This window comes from Astatotilapia calliptera, chromosome 11, assembly GCF_900246225.1.
Source record: "Astatotilapia calliptera chromosome 11, fAstCal1.2, whole genome shotgun sequence".
Taxonomy (NCBI): domain Eukaryota; kingdom Metazoa; phylum Chordata; class Actinopteri; order Cichliformes; family Cichlidae; genus Astatotilapia; species Astatotilapia calliptera.
Window position 1 is genome coordinate 22371426 of NC_039312.1, and position 15737 is coordinate 22387162.

At 40.7% G+C, this 15737-nt stretch overlaps 1 protein-coding gene across 6 annotated transcripts in view; it reads right to left on the reverse strand.

The window, feature by feature from the left end:
- Nucleotides 1-413: 413 nt before the first annotated feature.
- Nucleotides 414-15737, reverse strand: part of fam131bb (family with sequence similarity 131 member Bb) — a 36843-nt gene continuing 21519 nt past the window's right edge. For 5 of the 6 annotated variants that reach the window (XM_026185168.1, XM_026185166.1, XM_026185167.1 and 2 more), the window contains 6 exons: nucleotides 15543-15645; nucleotides 12953-13177; nucleotides 12697-12837; nucleotides 9624-9931; nucleotides 8592-8855; nucleotides 414-2097 (listed from right to left, as the gene is read on the reverse strand). In XM_026185168.1, the coding sequence (XP_026040953.1) occupies nucleotides 1882-2097; nucleotides 8592-8855; nucleotides 9624-9931; nucleotides 12697-12837; nucleotides 12953-13177; nucleotides 15543-15639 (1251 nt within the window). In that variant the 5' untranslated portion in view covers nucleotides 15640-15645 and the 3' untranslated portion in view covers nucleotides 414-1881. The remainder of the gene's footprint in view (nucleotides 2098-8591; nucleotides 8856-9623; nucleotides 9932-12696; nucleotides 12838-12952; nucleotides 13178-15542; nucleotides 15646-15737) is intronic. The other variant, XM_026185163.1, reaches the window with a different exon arrangement.

The following is a 15737-nucleotide window of genomic DNA, read 5'->3' on the forward strand; positions in this document are numbered from 1 at the left end:
AAAAACAAAAACCCACAAAAAATAAACCATGCTTGTCAAACATCCAGGCAGCTGCTTCACAGTAAGAACGATGAGCAGGAAGACACCGATCTTTTCAGCTCCAGTGTTCAGTCCTTATCGTCCGCTCTATTCCCTGATTGGCTGACTGAATGGCAACCTCCTGTCGCCGTCGCCAAACTTTTTCCACCGCCGATGGTCTCAGCGAGTTGAATGCCCCTCAGTTTGATTCGATCACCCAACTTAAAACACAACATCCCTCCCATTTCCTCCGATTTTGTCTTTGTGTTGTTGCACACAGAAGAAGAAAAAACTAAACTTTGCTAGGCTAAGCTGTGAGTTTGAGAGCAATCCCCAAAATAAGGTGGGACCCAAGAGGTGTACAAAAATAAAGAAATCATACTGTAATAGAACAGTTGTGATTGTGAGCGAGAGGCAATTTCTTTATTTACTCAGAATATTTACATATTTGTGACAGAGCTGACACTGATCTGGGAAGCCAGTGTCTCGCCTGCCTATTGCTGGTTACAATTTAGATATTCATATCTGTGTGTGCGTGTGTGTGTGTGTTGTTGTGGTCTTGGTGAGCCAGCAGTGAATCCACTTTCCAACATGGTTGAAAGACTCCCCCACTTGTTTTTGTTTCACAAAACAGAACAGCGCTCCCTTCTCTCTCTTGTGGACCACGGAGGAGGCATCAAAGCAGCACTCGTGTACTGCCGCCTGTCTTCCAGTACATTCAAAATAGTGGTTATCATCCTTTATTCATCGCGATTACGTCTATGGAAAAAAAAAAGCAGCTGAGGGTTCGCGTTGTCAAGTGGCTCGGTTTTGGTTGTCGGTGAAAGCTTTCAGAGCGGAAACTGGGTAACCTCAACAGTCCAAAGGGAACCTCTGATCTGTTGGGATTGCATCAGTGCAAAAGAGATTCACATATGCAGCTCTTTGTTTATTTCTGAGTCATGAAAGCCACCGCTCAAACCCACCGCAGGCCCACTGCAGGGCCACTGTGGCCACACCTGGGATACTATGGTTCAGTGCAAAGTCTATACAGAGCTGTATAGTACAGGTACTCCATAGTACTCTGAAGAAACATGCATACAGAGAGACAGAGTAGGAAGCACGGTATACAGTACAATCCTTATCTGTGCAGGGTTTTTGGGTGTCCAGTCAGCAGGGCGAGCCTGTCCCTGGATTGTGCCTCGGGGAAAACGGCATTTCACTGAAATGCTGAGATTTTCTGGGCCTACTTCAATCATCTGTGAAAGTGCTTGGGTTGCCAGATGTAAAGTATAGTGCATGTGTTTGATGCAATGGGGAAATAAATTTGACTAAACTCTATCTTATGTGTTGAATAACAGCTGTAAACAGAGTAGTTCTCCCACTGGAAATCTCATATCTTATCATACACTTATACATAGATTGTTGTCCTTTTTTTTGTTTCTTTTATTACAAAATTATTGTTATTTTTTTTATTACTTTAGATTTCTATTATCATTATTAGATGATGACAGGGTTGAGTTGCTTGTCTCATAAAAAGCATGCATGTTTCCATTCCCCTCTTTTTTGTCTCAGTGCAGTTTCCCGGTGGATATAATTCACTCGGTTGGTGCTTCTCTTCCGCCTTCATCTGTCTTTTCTTCAGTTACCTTTGGGATGTAAGGCTTGCAAAGAAACAGGTGTCCATTGTTGCATCAGCTCTACTGTTATTGGGAGTCCACCAAATCTATTTCTCACCATTTTGAAGAAATGACCTTGCAACCAAAAAAGTTGTGGTTTTGATACCTGAAAAGGAACAGAGTAATAGAGATATATTGTGTTATTATGCTCATTTCTTGCTGACTCCCCAGTCAGTTCTTCATTTGTCTCTTGTCTGCCACAAACTCAGTTGGCTGCCACAGAAGCAGGAGGCCCCTCTTCTGGCTCTTCCTTCTCCTCTAGTGTCTGAATGAGACCAGAAGTGACATCAGACAACTTCCGCTCTGTGATTGGCTCTGCTGGCAGCTGCCCCGGACTACTGCCACCAGAAGCATCCCCCTGTTGTGTGGGTGGAGTCAATGTGGCCGACTCTTGCTCCATGCACAGTGCCACATCTTCTTCCTGATCAGGGCAGAAAGAGTGAAACACACAAGGTCAACTAGATGACTAACTTATGTATGTGGATAGATTTTTACCTATTGTCCTCTTCAGTAGTGAAAACAAATATTTGATCCCCTGCTGAATTTGTAAGTTTGGTTACTTACAAAGAAATGAACAGTCTCAGGTTTTTATGATATTTTCATTTTAATGGAATATCACCCCAAAATCCAGGAAACACATTATATAAAAGTTATAAATTGATTTGCATAGCATTGAGTGAAGTAAGCATGATACGTATAATCATTCAACCAATCAATCAACCAGTCAACCAAGCAACCAATAACAGAGGCACTTGATCTCAATTATGTGTATAAAGCACACTTGTCCACAGAGTCAGTTTCTTTCTTTCCAGCCTCTCCGCCACTATGAAAAGACCAAGGAGTTGTCAAAAGATATCGTGGATAAGATTATAGACCTGCACAAGGCTGGGATATACTACTAGACCATCAGCAAGAAGCCTGGTGAAAAGGTGACAACTCTTGGTCCAACTATTTGCTAATGAAAGAAATATAAAATGACCATCAATTGCGCTTTTCCTGGAGCTTCACTCATAAGATCTTGCCTCATGTTTTGAGGATGATCATGAGAAAGGTGGTGGATCAGCCTAAAACTACACAGGTGGAGTTTATTACTGATCTGAAGGCAGTTGGGACTACAGTCCCCAAGAAAACCACTGATAACACACGCCATAGGGTCCCCCCTGCTCAAGAAGCAACATGTGAAGATCGGTCTTAGGTTTTCTACTGAACAGTGAACAGTGTGGTCAGATGAAACCAAAACCTTTGGTATCAACTCAACCCGCTGTTTTTGGAGAAGAGAAACAATGAGCCAAAGCCAGTTTCCAGACCTCAGTCCTGTAGAAAATCTGTGGAAGGAGCTGAAGCTTCAAGTTGCCAATGGGCAGTCAAGAAATCTGAAGGAATTAAAGTTTCTGTAAAGAGGAGTGGGCCAAAATCCATCCTCAGATTTCTCCTACTGTATCAGCTAACAGACTGATTGGCAAATATGAAGATCACCGTGACGCATCAAAGTACACTTTGTCAAAACAGTCTCAACTCAAGGCCAACTGTCAAACTGTTTTGAAGCTTGCAATACATAATCTTTCTCTGCAGACCTCAAGTCAATGCTGGTTTAAAGTCAAGGTTTCCAAAGTCCAAATAATTAATTTTTAATGGTAAATGGTCTGCACTTAGCATGCCTTTTAACTTTAGCTGTGTCTGCAGAGCTCTTTGCAGTCATTCACACAGACATTCTGAAGTGACTTGGGGTTCAGTGTTTTGCTCAAAGACTCTTAAATGTAGTCAGAAATCGAATGACCAACCTATCAGCCTCTCTGCACTATAATAAAACACTATTGGGATACATAATAGTCCGTTTTTAGTGGCTGTTACCATTTTCCCCCTTTCCCCCCATTTCTCTCAGTAAAATTGCAGTTATATTGTGACATAAACAAGTAGGAACAAGCTTACTACTCTCTAACAGGTAGAAATGTTAGCATGTTTGTTGACATGGGTGGAAAAGCCAATGAATCTTTTCCTAAAGCTTTTTGTGCTACCATGATACCACTGTAGGTTGTCAAAGTCAAAAATTATATTCAATATATCCAATTGGGATAAAAACAATTATTGTGTTATATGATTGTGTTTTATAGGGGCAGCTGTAGCTGAGGATGTAGAGCAAGATGTTGACCAATCAGAAGATCAGTCACGACGCATCCATCAGAGTTTGGCATGTCTGTGTGAATGTTAGATAAAACCGCTTAGGTGTTGATTTGTATGAATGTGTATGTGATTGGGTGAATGAGGTTCGTAGTATAAAATGCTTTGAGTGCTCAGTTAGAACAGATAAGTGCTACATAAGTACCATTCAGCATTCAGTCCATTTATATGGACCAAAATAATTGTGATTACGGTTTTTGTCATAAGGAAGAGCAGCCAATCCTATACCACTGCTTATTCAATGATGGATTGCCAACAAGAGCTCAGCTGCTAAAAAGTGTTGCCTTCTTGAGCTGCACAGCAAAATCAACCTGAAGATGAGGACTTCATGAATTAGATATATAGGTGACTGATTGTTTTGTGCATTAATAAGGTTGCTCCCTGCAATTTTCATGAAAACTTTCATAGCAGTCCCTTTTGCTTCACACCTTTTACATAATTTATCCCCAAAATAACTGAAGTTTGGAGGCCTGTCGCAACTGTGGTTTTCAACTCTCCTTCTTGTTTCCTGACATTTCTGCTATCTAATCTATTCAAATTTTTCCATCCCCAACTTTATCTTATTGAGGCCACAAATCTAATATTTTTATCATCAGTTAATGTTGTCATCAATTCAGTCAAAATAATGGAAATGTAAAAGTATATGTCTTCGGCAGGTCAAAAGTTAAAAAATCCATCCATTCAGTTTATTCCGCTTATCTAATTCAAGGGTCAGGAGGCCGGAGCCGATACCAAGGTAGGGTACAACTGCTCAGGTTGCCAATTTTGTCGCACAGCTAACACAGAGAGACAGATAAGCATTCACACCTATTTCACCAATTAACTTAATATGGACGTCTGTGCACTGTGGCCAGAGTGCCCATATAGAGCCCACACAGGTACAGGGAGAACATTCATTTCATTTCATTTCATTTATTTGTTCATTTTCAGGCACAACAAATACCTATATTGAACATAAAATGCACAAAACAAAAAACAAAAATTGCCTGAAAAAGGAGTGAGACGAAGAAAACTTATTAAATCCCACCCCTATACTCACTCATCAACAAAAAAAACAAACTTCCCGCAGCTACGCCCATCATTGCATACAGACCCATCAACAGCCCCGGGCACATACAAGCATCTAAACGGCAGCTCGCAAACAACAATTAGAGCCTTCATAACTGAATACAGAATATATAAATTATAAATTGCATTACCACAGGTAACAGGCAGTAATAACTACAAGTAACAAACACACATACATATACATACATATATATCTGCACACACATGTACATATATGTACATACATACGCACACTTTTTTTTTTTTGGAATCCATACCAGCAATGGTAAGAGAACAGACATTACAGAGCACACTAAAAGCATCATTGAGTATACTGTGACCAGACCAACTGTTTGTAGAGAAATTTAAATCTATGAATATTTTTGCATAGTTTCAATTGTAAACTCAGACTGTTCCAGATTTTCACACCACATACAGACACACAAAAGCCTTTACGGGTTGTTCGAGTTCTGGGTAATTTGAATTCTCCAAAGCCTCTCACATTATAAACCTTTTCTCGAATTTCAAATCTAGTTTGTAAATTTGCCGGTAAAAGTTTAGTAAAAGCTTTATACAAAATTATGGATGTATTGTAATTAACCAGATCCTGGAATTTAAGTAACTTTGCCTGAAGAAAGAATTTGTGAGTATGATCTAGATAACCAGCCTTGTGAATAATACGCAGTGCTCGTTTCTGTACTGTGACTAATGGATTAGTTGTATTTTTATATGTGTTTCCCCACACTTCCACACAATATGTAAGATATGGAAGAACCAGAGTACAGTACAGAGTACGAAGTGCATCTTTATCAAGGTATGGTTTCACTTTGTTCAAAACTGCGAGGCTTCTGGAAATTTTGGTTTTTATGTGTCTGACGTGGGGTTTCCATGAAATTTTGTTATCAATTACGACTCCCAAAAATTTGTTTTCACTCACATTATCAATTGGTACACCTTCAATGATAATTGGTAATTCTACATTATATTTTAAATTACCAAAAAACATTGCTTTAGTTTTATTTATATTTAATGATAATTTATTTATGTCCATCCATTTTTTTATTAATTTTAGCTCCCTGTTTACGGTCATTACAAGATCAGCATAATCATCGCTACTGAAAAATATGTTGGTGTCATCTGCGAACAGTATGAGTTTAAGTACTTGAGAAACATCAAAAATATCATTTATGTATACATTGAAAAGTTTTGGTCCCAACACTGACCCTTGGGGAACACCACATGTAATACCAAGTTTCTCTGAATGGTAATGCCCTATGCTAACATATTGTTCCCGACCCGTTAGGTAACTTTTTAACCAGTTACCAGCTTTCCCTCGAATACCATATCTTTCCAATTTATCCAATAATATTGAGTGATTGATTGTGTCAAAGGCCTTTTTGAGATCAACAAAAATACCAACTGCATATTTATTTTTATCCAGTGTATCAGTAATTTCTTCTACTGCCTCAATTATTGCCATTGAAGTGGTTCTTTGCGTTCTGAAACCATACTGACCAACATTTATTATTTGATGTTTTTCAAGGAATTTTTCTAATCTTGAATTAAAAAGTTTTTCTAGAATTTTTGAGAATTGAGGCAGTAGAGAAATAGGCCTATAATTGGTAAAACTGTGTTTGTCATTACTTTTATATAGTGGTATTACTTTCGCAATTTTCATTTTTTTTGGAAAACAACCGGACTGAAATGATAAATTACAGATATATGTTAAGGGACTAGCAATATTCAGAATAACCTGTTTAACTACAGACATATTTATGTCATGATAATCCATTGAAGACTTACTTTTACATTTTAATGTGATATTTATTACTTCTTGCTCATTTGTAGCTGAGAGGAACAGTGAAAAGGGATTTGATTTTATATTACTGATATTTTCATTTTTATGACACGGGATGTCTGCTGCTAGTTCAGGGCCAACATTTATGAAGAATTTATTGAACCCATCGACAATATTACTCATGTTGTGATTTTCACCATTTGCATCAGTAAAATATTCAGGATATGATGTTCCAGAAGATCCTTGTTTAATTAAGTTGTTTAACACATCCCAAGTTCCTTTTATATTGTTTTTATTTTCATATAATCTTCTTCTATAATAAAGTTGTTTGCTCGTTCTTATAATATCAGTCAATTTATTTCTATATGCTTTATATCTTTGTTCCACTTCTTTTGTTTTTACTTTGATGAACTGTTTATACAGATTGTTTTTCTTTTTGCAAGCATTAATAATTCCTTTTGTGAGCCAAGGACTTTTTATCTTTTTTTTCTTTGTCATGTGTTCGTTTACAGGACAATGTTTATTGTACCACATAGTAAAAATATCTAGGAAATTATCATAAGCCTTGTCCACATCTGACTCTTCATACACCGAACTCCAATCTTGTTGTGCTAAATCGAAATTGAAGGCATGAATTGCTTTTTCATTTATTGTTCGCTTTGCTATCATGATCTTGGTATCTATTTTTTTTAAATCACAGTCACACAAAGTAAAAACTGGTAAGTGGTCAGTTATATCACAGACAAGCAGGCCACTATTAATTTGGAAATCCATGACATTAGTAAAAATATTGTCAATAATAGTGGCGCTATGTGAAGTTATTCTGCTTGGCTTTGTTATTGTTGGATATAGTGATAAGCTGTACATCGTGTCAGTAAAGTCATCAATGGCTTTTAACCTTGTTGGATTTAGCAAATCAATATTAAAATCACCACAGATAAATAGTAATTTTTGGTTCACCGAAGCAAACGTTTTTTCTATCCATTCATTAAAAGTGTCAATACTTGAACTGGGTGTCCGATATATGCAACTTATTATAACATTTCTCTTTTTGTCATTCATAATCTCAATAGTCAAACATTCCAAAATTCCATCAATAGCCATAGACATAGTTGTTACAACATGAATATTCCACATGGGAAAGCCCCATCTGACCAGCAAATCCTAATCCAGGACCTTCTGGATGTGATGGTGTTAACCCTTCTAACAATCATGCACATACTCGCACCCTGATCGATGTCTCGGGGGAAAAATGGGTTCAGTATCTTAACCAAGAACACAGCTGCCCGGCTAGCGTAATAAAACTTTTAAATGTACCCAAGGAAAAGCTAGAAATCCTCACTTTCCTCTTTTTGCCATTTCCCCCAACCATCCACAGCAGATGACTGCCCGTTCCTGACCATGGTTCACTCAGAGGTTTCTTCCTGTCAAAAGGGAGTTTTTCCTTTCCAATGTTGCCAAGTGATTGCTCAAAGGGGGTCGTCTAATGGTTGGGGTTTCTTCTGTTATTGTAGGTTTTCTAGCTTATAATATAAAGTAACTTCAGGTGAATGTTGTTGTGATTTGGTGCTATGCGTACAAAGAAAACTGAACTGAATTAAAGTACTGGCAGACAATTCTTTTCAAAAATGTCAATCAGTATCCCCTCTATTGACAAATTGATCTTAGATTGCTACACGTGCATAAAATCAAACCAATCTTATGATTAAATGATTCGAGACAAAACTTTAAGTACAGTCTGCAGATTTAAAACAGAAATGACACACATGTTGCAGTAAGCAGAACTAAACCTCCAGTCTGGTGCCTCTGAGAACTCGCTTAGAAAGCTACAAAATCAAATATTAATCACTGAAGAGATAATTTTATGTAATGCAACCCCATGTTCAACTCACCTTGACCTCCTCCTCCTCCTGCTGTTCCAGTAGCGGGGAGTGTTCCGTTCCTACTATCTCTTCACCAGTGGGAACGCACAGGCTCGGCTCCACTGTCGCCGCCACACCCATGTACCCGCCGGCTTCTGCCTGATAGGTTTCCATCTGCCCCGTGTTCCACAGATCAACCAGCGGAGGGTGAATTTGATGAACCAGACTGTGGATGGTGCTGTTGGGTGTTGCTTGCAAAGAGTGGTTGGCACTGTGTAGCCTGTGCTCCAGAGACTTGAAACACACAGAAAAGACTAATCAGTAAAATGTGAGGAATGAGCAGTGCGACCTGTTTGCCAGCTTGAATGTTTCATGACATGCTCCCCATGTCAGTATGCAGTAAGCTGACTTTGTTTTCCTTAGGCAACAGAGGTGATATGCAGATCTTTTTGTACAGTATAAGAAATTCCATCCTCATGCATGGAATTCTTTTTATTTTTGTTTAAAAAATGATTTGGATGTGTCCCTTTGGAAGAATGTCATATTTTTGCAGGTTCAGCTGAGCATTTAATGAGGGATTCTTGACAAGAGTGATGACTCAACAGTGTGAGGTGTGTCAGCGTTCACATCAGATGCGGTTGAGTCATTGCTTAGGCTAAAATCTTTTCTATGAAGTAATGCAAAAACAAAAACGAATAAAAGGAGATGATTAGATAGAAAAATGTCGAGTTAAGATTATTTTGTTGAATTTCTATTTCCACAGTCAAGAGCGAATTTCAGACTGAGCATGAAACCCAGGAGGTAAGAGTTTCTGAGAACATGTTCTGAATAAAAGCCCAGCTTTTTTAGTCTATAAATGCTGTGATGTGTGGGTTTGTTCATGTGCTGTACTTGTGCCTATACAAAAGTGAACAAATAAATAAAATAATGTGTTGATAGATTTATTTTACCAGACAGTATTTTATAACAACCATCTCTGATACTCAAGCCTTACGCATTAGCAGCAACATGTAGTGTCTCATTTGGATTAAAACCCAGACGGCGGCACTCTCAATCAATCACCTGCTGTTGCTGATACTGCAGAAGCTGCTGTTGGTGGTAGTGCTGAAACTGTTGGATCTGCTGCAGCTGTTGTAGTTGACTCTGCTGGAGAGTGAACTGCTGCTGCTGTTGCTGAGACAGGAAGTGAGCTGCGGCCTGCCCATCGTAGCCCTCCGTACCCATAACGTAGGAGCCAGCAGGGGGAGACGCCACAACGGAGGGATCGTTGTTGATGGGCTCCCAAGCGTCAGAAGAGGAGAGGCAGTAGTGGCCCTGGGAGACGTATGTGTGAGGCCACACCTCCGCTGAGGAGTGGTGCAATATCTGATCTGCAGGAAATAAAAAAATGTGGCAGCTGTTAGCACTCTTCAAAATGGGGGCAGCAGATGGACGCAGGAACACTGTGTTTTATGATTTTTACAAAAATCCCACTTTTCAAATTTGCTGGAATTGGAAAAAGAATGAGCAATTTCTTAAAATCTTGAAATTACGACTTGACCAACAGTTAAAGCTAATAGCTGTTGAGATAAATGTATATCTGGCTGTTAACTACTCTGAAAAAAACTCAGCTGAAATCTTTCCACACTGGGTGAAAATGTTATGACAGAAACTCTCCAGTATGAACCGAACAGAGTTGAACACTGGCACACCTCGCACTGTTGAGTCATCATTTTGTCAAACTGTATAGTGCAGACAGAGCTTTGATTGCCTCCAGTGTTTCTTACTCAAAGTTGGAGGGCTATAAAGTGGGCTCACAGCCACATATTTTGCCAAGTGTCTGACTTAAAAACGATGGGATCAGTTAAGACGAATGCATTCAGGGTGCAGTTAAGAAAGTCTATTTTAACTCAGCAAAGCACTTACTCTAATTTTCTGCATTCAGAAGTCTGTGCTAAGGCAACATTGCAGTAAATTGCAAATATCCAAAATCACTGTTTATATCGATACAGTGTCTGGGTTTACCTTCCAAAAGTTCATGCTGGAAACTGAAATGGCCTAAAGTCTAGAGCAGAGGTGTCAAACATAAGGTCTGAGGTAGAGTTGGATGTCTCGAGACTACTTTTACGTGGTCTGGGTCTTGTCTTGGTCTCGACAGACTTTGGTCTTGGTCTTGGTCTTGTCTTGGTCCTGATCCCTCGGTCTTGTCTTGGTCTCGCTGTCTCGGTCTTGCTGTCTCAGATTGGCATAGAGGTCAGGAGATTTGGACTCAACAGTATCCATGACACACAAGGTAATGTTCGATAATGTGTCATTCGCAAAAGCATCAGCTCTAAGAGCCGTGCTTAGAGAGTTAGAGAGTGCTTTGTAGTGAATCAGAAGAGTCGACTCCCATTGAGCGAGAGCCAGCTCCTCACTTAATTTCCTTTAGCTGCTCAGGTCTCACACAGTGGCTCAGCTATGCTCCAATCCCTCCATATTGTGGCCAATCACATGCGAGGATATAGGATAATATCATTATGTGAAAAACAGAGAGGGTGAGAGACGCGACAGTCAAGTGGAGCGTGCGTCTGTCCTCTCAGTGAGTGAGTGAGACAGTAGACAGCGGTGAGGAGGGGTGTGCGAGTGCATCGCAAAGACACATAAATATGCCTGACACCCGTAAACGAAGCAGCATCTGGCTGCAGTTTAAAGACTTTTTTGTCTTGGTCTCGTCTCGACTTTGTCTTGGTCTTGACTCAGTCTGTCTTGGTCTTGGTCTTGTCTTGGTCTCGATACCCTCTGGTCTTGGTATTGTCTTGGTCTTGGTTTAGGCGGTCTTGACTACAAGTCTAGTCTGGGGTCTGTGAAGGTTCTCAGTCATCCAGGTCATCGTGGTCTAAGGAGCTTGGAAAGAAGAGCATCTGGACTTCTTTAAGTTGCTTGAAGTCGTTTCGCCTCTGATCCGAGAAGCTTCTTCAGTTCTAAGGTCAAATGGTGGAGAGTCCCAGATTTAAGCCCCGTTGGAGTGTCCCCCTAAGAGGGACAATTGACCCCCTAATGATCCTCTACCTAATCACACGAGCCAAGGTGTGAAAACGGGTGTAGGTCAGAGTTTCGGGTGAACTCACTGCGAAACCTGGCCCCGCCCTATCATGCAATTTCCTGAGGTCAGAAGGCCCAGGATGTGAGTGGGCGTTAAGGCATCTGGGAAGGGATCTCAAAACTGGATTATAGATGGTAAACAGTTGGTGTAGTAAACCACCACCTCTGTTCAAAGATGGCTATTCACAGTGGACATAGATGGCTTCTTTCACTCCTCTTTCAAACCAAATTGTCCTCTCTGTCCAAAATGTGAACACTGGCATCCTCAAAGGAGTGACCTTTGTCCTTAAGATGCAGATAGACTGCAAATGGTCCATCCCCATCTAAAGTCCAGACGCTTTTCTTTCCAAGCTCCTTAGAATAAGGTCTGGGGGCCAGAAGTGGCCTGCTTAAGTCTCCAATCTGGCCCACTGGACAGTTCTGGAAAATGGAAGATTGGCATAAATTCCAGACTTCTGTGTTTTCATAAGTTTTACAGCTTTTCCTACTGGTTTGAAATATACAAGTAAATAAGTAATAAGTAAATAGGAAAGATCCTGTTTTTACGCCATCTACTATAGAAATTTATGACTTTTACAGTGGGTTCATTATAAAAAATTAAAATAAAAAAAAAAGCCCAAGAAAACAAAAAGAGGACATTCAGTCAATTAACAAAACTTTTCTGTTTTATAATTATAGGACAGTCTGCGCAACGAGCTAACAGAACATTTTCTCTAAATTTACCAAATTATTTCTTGCAGTTTATGGCCAAAGCAGCACTTTCTTGTCATGTAAAGAAAGCAGTGCATTGTTTGTTTTATTAAACTTGCTTACGCTTACAGAAAGAGGAGTTTCACTTGTCCAGGCAACTTACGATCAGAGCGGGCTGTCTGTTGGCCACAATCTAAAGTGAGTTTGACATCTCTGGTCTAGAGAGACGAGACGCTGTAACACAATACTCTAACTACTCTGTTTAAAATTGATTTGCCACTTTCCAACCTCTTCCATTTTCTTACTCATAAATGATGTGGCTGTGTTTCACCAACAGCTGTTTCCTGGACTTTAAGCCTCAGACATATTTGTAGTCCTTTACCTCGACTGGTGATGCTCTCCTGGTTGACCTCACTGAGGTGAGCCACGCTTCCCTGGTTTGATCCTGACTGCGGAGTCTCACCATCCATTGACGACCACGCCAGGAGCGTTGCCTCTGAGATTGCAAACTGCTGCAGGATGCCTGAGGTGAGAATTCAGAGGGCAAGTCAGGATAATTGTTACTAAGACCTGCAGTACCACTCAAGTGGCTGATGACAGTTAATAGGGTGTGAAACTCTTGTCCTCATCCAACCGACCTGCTGCAAAGCGAGCCTCTTTCTCCCCATCACTGAGGTCACTGTAGGCGTCGTTCTCCAGCCGCCGCTCCTTTTCTCGCTCCTGGGTAGTGATGCGGGACTGGAGGACGCTCCCCGAACCCACCGTCGTCATGCCCCAGTTTTGCCATTCAATCATGTGAGCGACACGACCCTGGGCCATGGCTGTGGGCTTGGTCACTCTTTCCTTCATTGTGCGTGTGACACCTGTTTTAGGAGAAAGACCCAGACAAGGAAGGAGCAGAAGGAGGAGGGAGGGTGGCCAATTTAAACAAAATGGGTGGAAGTAAGAGAAATTAAAAGACCAGAGGTTTAGAGAGAGGTGATTAGCCGAGTTGAGGGAAGGAGTAGAGAATGAACCGGTAGATGGGGAACAAAATGGGGGAAAAAACAAAAGAAGAGGAAGGAAGAGACATAAGATAGATTCGTTATTATCAAGTGTGCACTGGTTTTGGGAGGAGGAGGGTATGACGCTATGATGTGATGGCTCATGGAAATATGGATATCCGGCACGGTTCGACTGATAAATTGATTAAAGCAACTGTCATATAAATAATAAACCTTTCAGTGTTGGAGTTGTTGTGTCTGAAATTGGCTTTACCTCACATGATTAACCAGAACGAGTTTAAGTATAGCATACCGTTCCCATTTTTAAGGATCATTTACAACAAAAGCGCCTGATGTATTATATATATTTGTTTTGATGTTAAACAGGACCTATTAGGCTCATTATTAACTCACATTTTAATTCTTGGACTTCACTGGAGTGGCTTTAAATGACTCGGGATCAAAATAAAACTCTCTCATCTTACACTGTGCCTTGGTTTAGCCTCTCTGTTCATCACATACAGTTTCACTTTGTCTCCCCTGAAATCCACCTTACCTGTGAGCCAGCTTTCTTTTGATTGGCTGCCCTTTGCAAACAAAAGGTTTGAACAGCAGGTGGTGGAGCTCATGTGCTCACAGCCAGAGCTGTGTCCCTGAGATAACCACATTAAGGATATCCGCATTCACTGACGTGTCTGAAGTAGTCTGAAAGTGAGCGATTAGAGCAATGTGAAGCCTGAGCTTTTGGCCTGCTGGGATTACTTTCACACACGCTGACCTCATTATTTAAAACTTTAACCATATTTAATATTAGCATCCAGAACTGTACCAGTGTATAAGCCTATTCAAGATTATTTATCTAAAGTTCAGGAGCAGGACCACACCCACAACAGTTCCTTTTCCAGCCGTATTTCTATAAGTGCCTATTTGGCCCATCATCACTTTTTCTCTGCTTGTAAGCCTCTCTCAAAGGTATCAAGGGATCCACCGCCTCAGCGAGCCTGTGGCATAGTTCGTTGCTTCGTTATTAACAAACATTTTCATTCGCATCTGGGGCTTTAGTCCTTGCTAGTGAATATCAATCTATACATTTATCTTTAGAGAAATAAACAAGGATAACCACAATAGGCCCGCCTTTAAGAAGTAAACAAAATACCCAAACGCTTCTGGGATGTTTGAGACTGCTCATTTTCTTAAAATATTGAATATCTTAAATTAATAACTGCTCGTAAGGAAAACATTATCAGCCAAATCCAACTATTCAAAAGTCTGTAGTTAAAAGAGGGTTTTCATGAGCACCCATTATAAGCTCAGAGAAATGAAAAAGGGTTGTGGAGGTGACATTCGCGTGTTTAATGAGACTGTTAACATCACATGGAGGGGAGACGGCAGGAGACGTGTCTTGTCTGACAAAGGTGCATCATGGGATGGAGCAGGTTAATTGGGGTGAGGCGGCTGTGTGGCATGAATAATGAGAGGTTGGCTTGTTGACATGATAGCTTCTTCACACCTCTGCTAAGCTGCGCCGGGTAAACAAAAAAACTCCTCTCTTTCTCTTTATTGCGCTTCGGAAAACTCAAAGCTGCTGAACATACATTTAATTTCCTGGTGCCATGCCACTACAAACTCATATCTGTTTAACAGCTCCATATTTCCACGCGACTAACATGTACTGTAAATCCCTGGCTGCCTGATTCTCTCTGATGGTAGCACATGACGATGGGATTCATGAATAAATTATAGGACAAATCCGTACCACAGCACACGGTATAGCAGCTGGACTTCATTACACTGTACTGCAGTACAATTCACTGCACTCAAATAAACTGCACTACACAAAACAGCTGGATGAAACCAAAAAAACGCTGCACTAAAAGAAAGCACTTCACTACACTAACTCTGTTCGACACGGCACTTTGCACAGTCAAAACATCCATACTAATACTTGCTCAGAACAGCACAATTTCACAACCACTTAACATAAAAAACTACACTTCCCACTCACCTTTCCTTAGAGCAACAAGCTGTGTTTGTGTGTGTGTGTGTGTGTGTGTGTATGTGTGTGTTGTTTTTGAAGCTGAATTTGTTCCGTCAATGACTCACGAGGAGTCATTGACGACTGATATCACAGCGTGGAGAGGAAGTGATACAGGGGAACCCATTTAGGGTACCATGCTGACTCCAGGGCCCGTCTGAGGACAGAGCCAGCATGGGGTCGTTTACCAGTTACAGCACAGACACACACCTGACACACCTGACAGAGAAGACTTAGCCAGAGCCCCGATGCCATAGGCGTTTGAGTTCCTCTTGAGCCGGGGCAGGATTGATGTAGTGTCTTCCATAGACAGCTAGAAGGAGAGAAGAGAGAGGAATGGAGGAGGAAAGTGTGGAGAAAAGGACAGCATGGATGGTGTGAGAGGCCACACAGAGACAGTGTGAC